Source organism: Cynara cardunculus (assembly GCF_001531365.2).
Source record: "Cynara cardunculus var. scolymus isolate 2C chromosome LG 2, CcrdV1, whole genome shotgun sequence".
Classification (NCBI taxonomy): Eukaryota; Viridiplantae; Streptophyta; class Magnoliopsida; order Asterales; family Asteraceae; genus Cynara; species Cynara cardunculus.
Window position 1 is genome coordinate 21,682,957 of NC_037529.1, and position 6,347 is coordinate 21,689,303.

The 6,347-nt window shown below is 42.7% G+C and overlaps 1 protein-coding gene across 1 annotated transcript in view; it reads right to left on the reverse strand.

The window, feature by feature from the left end:
- LOC112506004 (histone-lysine N-methyltransferase, H3 lysine-79 specific-like) overlaps positions 1–5,459 on the reverse strand; it is a 15,117-nt gene extending 9,658 nt beyond the window's left edge. Inside the window, exon 1 of the mRNA XM_025110033.1 lies at positions 5,090–5,459. Within this exon, the coding sequence (XP_024965801.1) occupies positions 5,090–5,459 (370 nt within the window). The remainder of the gene's footprint in view (positions 1–5,089) is intronic.
- Between the last annotated feature and the right edge of the window lie 888 nt (positions 5,460–6,347).

Here is a 6,347-nt window from a genome sequence, read left to right on the forward strand (position 1 = left end):
CGATCGGTTTTGAGTGAAACAAGAAGTGTTGACAGCTTCAGCCCATAATTGAGTTGGAAGACGAGATTCGCTGAGCATTGATCGAACAGCCTCTTATGATTGTTCGATTTCTTCTTTTAGCGACCCCGTTCTGCTGAGGAGTTCTCACAGAAGAAAAGTTGTGAGAGATTTCCTTGTTCTCATGAAAGTTATCCATAGTACTGTTTTTGAATTCAGTGCCATGGTCACTTCGAATAGATCGTACTTTAACATTGTTTAGTACTTCTATCTTTTTGATGAACGAAACGATTTCTTTAGGTGCTTCGTCCTTGGATCTTGGAAAGAATACCCAAGTATACCTGGCATACTCATCAATAATGACAAGTGTGAACTTCTTTCCAGCTAAGGATTGCACATTGACTGGACCAAAGAGATCCATGTGCAGTAGCTGAAGAGGTGCTGTCACTGAAGAGATTTGTTTCAACTTGAAACTAGCTCTTGTATGTTTTCCTTTTTCACAGGCTGAGCAAAGAGATTCCTTTGCAAACGAGTGTTGAAGAAGACCGGTGACAAGATCATTTCTTGAGAGCTCACTGAGTGTCTTGAAGTTGAGATGATATAGTCATTTGTGCCATAACCAGTTAATCGGTGAGAGGAGAATTCATGTTGATGATATAAACATTCTGTGAAGTCCAAGATTCATACAAAAATGATAAGATCTTCAAGAACAAGATGAATGAAATAGTAGAAAGATTAGATCATCAAATGTAACTGATTTGATTGAGAGAGAGAAAATTACAGCACTAATTCTGATTACAATCTGCTAATAACTTGGTAATGACAATTACAAGGAAAATACTATTTATACTAAGAAAATAGTAAAGCTACACTATTACAAAGCAAGTAAACTAAGGAGAAACTTGAATACAACAATAAAGCTCTTACTCAAACCCAACATTCTCCCCCTTTAGATTCAAGTTTGGACTCTTGTAAATTTTGTCTTTCGAAGTCCAAGAATTTTCTCTAATCTTTTCAGAGCGTTCCTGTATTGGATTTTCTCCTCGAGCAGATTTATCGCATTGATCAACAAATATCTTTCTTTGGAACTCATCCTCCCAGATTCTGTAGCTCTGTCATTGTTTACTCTTTTTAAGTCAAGCGCCCTTCTCACCAACCTTATCGTACCGTCTGAAATTTGTTCAACTCACTAAATCTCATGAATTTCTTCACTTGAAGTTGAGCAAAATATATGACCCCGAACTCTGGCTTTCTAAGAATCATATAGACAGGATAAGCATCAATATCTTCTAAGTCTTGATTTGGTCTTTTCAGATTGATGATCCTTTGATTGTCTTCAAGGCCCATTTGAACATCAATGACCATAGCTAGCTTCACATGACATCGCATAAATCTCTTAATAGCATCAAGAGCAATCAGTTCTCCTTCCTTCCTGTTTGTCACGTCTCTGATTTCGAGGTACATATATTCTAGATCTTCCAAGTATAAGCTTGAAAAATCAGCTTCGCTGAATCTCCAGATCTGGCCATCCTGTCTAGTTACAGTAAACACATGATACCATATCCTTAGAAGCTTTTGAGCATCAATTTGTTTTATCGTGACAACCCGATGCTTGGTACGCACTTCACTTATAGGTAGGCGCTTGGCTTTCAAAAGGTGTTTGTATTCTATGCGGTAATCTTTGGTTTGACGATGAATGCCAAGAACTTGATCACCGCTCATAACTTTTCGATGACGGATGAAAATTCCAAAGTAGATATCTTCTAAATATGGCTCTCGGATTCTTTCTCTATCATAACCAGGAAAGTTCGCTCTAATATGAAATGGCACATAATTTCTGGTGAAGATTTTAGTAGGATCAACATGTTCTCTTGGAGCAGGAATGTCTGATACATCAGGTAGATCTGCAGTGGAAGATTCTGGAATAGTCTGACGGTCTTCTTGAACAGGAAAAACTGGATCTTCATCATTTATATCAGCTTCAAAATCAAAGTAGATCCCAGTCGACTCGTCAATGTTGTCAATGTCTTCTCCAAAATCTTACTCTCCACCTAGAGTAGTAGAGAACACATCGTTGAAACCTACATTGGCAAACAAGTCTAATAACATCCTTGTTCTTACTGTGGAGTCCGCTGGCTTTTCAACCATTGGCTCGATTGTAAGACTTGTCTCTATTTATTCATCTTCTATTACAATGGCCTCAATTGTTCTTTCCCGAATAGATTCCGGGGCAGAAGTTTCAACAATAACGTCTTGAGTTGATGGCTCCTCTCCAACCCTTGCAACTCGTTCAGATGTCTCAGCCAATCTCTGTCTCTTCCTCTCCCCCTCATGACTATCTGGATCATCCAGATCGTCATGCCTTCGTTTAAGAGATATGGCCTAAGACCTGCAAGTTTCTTCCAAAGTAGACACCCGTTCAACAAGGGCATCCATTGAACTTTTAAGATCTTAGGTTTTAGATGTGATTAACTTGCTAACTTTGGAGAAGCTAGAAGTAACCACATCTTGAAAAGTCAAAAACTCTGAGGCTCGAACAAAAGGGTTAACGTCCAGTTGTTGTCGTAAGAGACCAACCAAATCTGCATCTTCAGCGTCTGGATTTTGAGATGCCATCAATTTTGCGTATAGCAGCGATTTAAGTTCATCCACTGTTAGGACCTGTAAACTCAGTTTTGATATTAACCAAATACTCTGGATGATCTTTAAGAACAATAACAGTGCAGTGGAAACAGTATAAGAACAAATAGAGTAAATAATCAAGAACACACAGTTGATGAATATGAAGAACACGAGAGAATAGCTTCAAATGTTTTTCAATTGATTGAAAAATATGGACGATTACAATTCGGAAGCACACTGAATTACAAAGGCCTAGCTGCTATTTATACTAGTTCCTAACGGCTTTTCTGACATGACCTAGACGAGTGAAATCATCCAAGCCGTCCAAATAAAGTCGATTACAAACATAGATATGTGAGAAGCACGTGCAACTAACTAACCTAAGTAAAACAGTAAGAAGTGGTTCTTCACAGAAGATAAACCCGCAGACCCTCTGTGAGCTATTCCAGAGGCTCTGTTGCGTTTGACTTGTAAGCTTTTGTTGCCAAAGGACCAGTTTTCAGAACCTCTGTGATAGACAACAGAGGCTCTGTCACTCTTGACTTGTACGATTGAATATCTTCTGTTGTTGGTCCTCTGTGGTCTTCTGTGGAATGAATCCTTCTGTCAACACTTGCAGTAATACTTTTTCATACTTTTACATTAAATGAAATATGAGAGCTAACAATCTCCCCTAAGTATGAAAAAGTAGAAATTGACAATTTAATGCAAGAAATGACTTAATTGAAAGAATTACAAGAGGAGATAAAAATTCATCCTCTGAAAAGAATTACATAATGAAAGAATTACAAAAAAAATGTTGCATAGGCCAATGCTATTACAGAAGTTTATCCAACCGCAGAGTCTGGATAGTCGTTTACGGCATATAGCATGTCAGTCTTGATGGTTCTGTAGACATTGAAGATCCATTCTCTGAAGTTGACTTGTACTTTGATAGCTTCCAGAATGCCAGACACTTCACCCATCCTTAGATGCCCTTTGTTCACCTCTGCCAGCACTCTTTTGAATATCCATTCAAGGGTCTCTATGGAGTACTTGTTCGCTTCTGTTGGATCAAAGAACCTTAGGATGTCATCTTTGTCCAAGAACACAAACCCAAAAACGGGGTTGCAAACAATGGAGTTGGGATGACACCTAAGTATCCAACCTGGTCTGTTGTTTGGAGGGGTAATCTTTAGATCTGAATGGGCTAACCTCATCGCTAATTCGAAGTCCTTCTGGCTGTAATACTTCACTTGTGCGCGCATAACCTCGATAAGCCTTCTGAGTGATATAGAATAGCTTGACCTCCTCTCCATGTATTTGTTGAGAATTTTGTGCAGGTAGATTAGATCAAATACACAGAGGTTGTGGAGGTCAGCATCTGTGAACGTGTATAGGTTGCCATCATCCCTCCTCACAACGTATTGAGCGTAGAGCACCGTCTTCTACAGCAAGGTCCTTGGAGAAATTGTTTCAAGTGATGTAATCACGTGCTCTGAGAAGACTTGCTCACGTGGCCTTGTAAGTTTAGAAAATTGAAACTTGGCGGTGGCAGAAGGTATACCTGTGAGCTCTGGATCATAAGGGGACTCTGTGTCCACTGCAGAGTATCTCCACAGCAGAATCTCCTCCACAGTAGTAACAGACTCTGTGCGTACTTGTTGCATGGGAATCCTGCTCATCGATTCAAAGATCTTAGAGACCCTTCCTACTATGGCGAACTCTGGCACTTTGGCTTCTTCTTCTTCAAGTATTGGCCTCTGGGTGGACCCCTCTGCAAGGATAGGTTTGACGGTTCCTTGCAGAGCGTCGAACGTACCCGTGGACGTTTCCTCCTTTGCCTTCATGGAGGATGAGCCTTCTCCAGCTCTTGGGGGGGGGGGGAAGCGGGCTCTGCCCTTTCTAGCTTGAGCTTCTGCCAAAGAAGCCTTTAACGCTTGAACGAGCTCTGGGTCGTCATAATCTTCTTCGTTTATCACTGGCATCTCTGAGCTTGACGACCCCTTCTGTGGCGATTCCTCTATAGCCTTGCCCTTGCCTTTCCCCTTAGGCTCTGGTGTTTTTTCTTTCGAGAACAGGGCTGCTGTAGAGTCCACTATTTTGAGTGGTTTGGCAGAAGGCTGTTTCTTGGGCTCTTCAGCTTTCTTCTCTGCCTTCTTCTCCCCCTCATGACGATCATGGTCATCACCTCCTTGATCGTCATGGTGTTTGGTGGCTTCTGCCTTGCAAGATTATAGGGGAGCCTTCTCCAATCTCTTTAGAATTTTAGTGGTCGCCTTCTTCATCTTCTTAATCACCTCTTCAGCAAGCACAGAGGTGTGGCTTATATCAATCTCTGTCGACCACTTCAACTTTGAGACGCTTCGATAGATTTTGCTTCTAAGGGTGTCACCCTCTTTCACGAGCTGTGAAGTGCAGTCTCTGATGGCCTTGTTGGAGGCTCGGGCCTCTGCGAGGAGTTGATCCATGTGTTTGGGCATAATATCACCTAGGCCTTCAACCATTTCATCTAGCTTTCTGCGTGTGGCTAGATGGTTGATATTTGCCCTGGATGACTTGGTGTCGATGCCGTAGGTGACCGCAGAGGAGAACATGTTCTTGATCTTGTCCTTGAACGTGGAATAGTCTGTGTATCCGGTAAAGACGAAATCAGCAGCAAAATGGGCGGCCACCTTTGATAGCTCTGTTTTTAATGATTGGATTGAGGAAGGATTGAGGGTCAAAGAGCTAAAAGCTTCTGCGAGGTCATCTTTTTGAAGGACAGAGATCTGCAAGGTTGCAAGAGTCGTCTTGAGTTTTGCGGTTGTGGATGACAACTCCTTTAGAGCCTCTGTGATTGGAGCAAGATCCTCTGTCATCGAGCGAGAGATGAACAAGCTTTTCAACTCGTCCATCTTTTGGAATACCGATGTGGCAAAGGTTTGTAACTCCCCCTTTGTCACGTAGGCATCTTGGGGACCTAGATCACCAACACATGGTGACTTAGTAGCCTCGGAGCGAGAGGCGCCCTCAACGACTGATTTCTGCGATGTCAGCTCGGGGACTTCCACGGGATCCTCGTACGTCTCCAGGAAGAGAGCCTACCCGTGTTTTGTCGATTTCTTGCCTTGTAGGTTCAGAGCCTAACATGGCAGAGGGATCGAGTGTGGACATTGGGCGTTCTAGACCCTCTGTCTCTGTGACTCTCACATATGCCTCTAAAGCATATTCGGGTTGGTCACTCATGTGTGGAGAGGCAACATATGCCTCTTTGGGATGTGACAAGTCCTTGGGCGATGGGACTTTTATAGTAAAACCTTCATCCTTTTGAGAGAATGTAGGAGTAGTATGTGGTTGCCCGGATGTGCGATCAACAGAGGACTGAAGAGTGTCCTCTGCGAGGTTAGCTTGGGTTGGGCTTGGCGTGTGTGCGCCTTTTTCAATAGGGGATCCCTCTAGAATAGGGCCCCTAGTAGCGTGGGTAGCACAGGGAGGAGGGCTAGGATGTGTACCTTTGGTATCTTTTTCTCCCTCACCTAACTCCATCTCTTCTTCTTCTTCTTCTTCGTCTAAGACGACCTCTGTCCCCAACTCTGTCACGTCTATTGGCGCTTTGAATCCTTGTTGAATATGAAAGAGAACGTCTTGGATCTGTTCTGTTGGGGACTCTTCTTGAACGACCTTGCACAACCTTCTGCGCTTTGCAGTAGCCTCTGCGGGGCTCTTTTGAACAGCAGCCTCTGTGACCACAACCTCTGCGGGTTGGG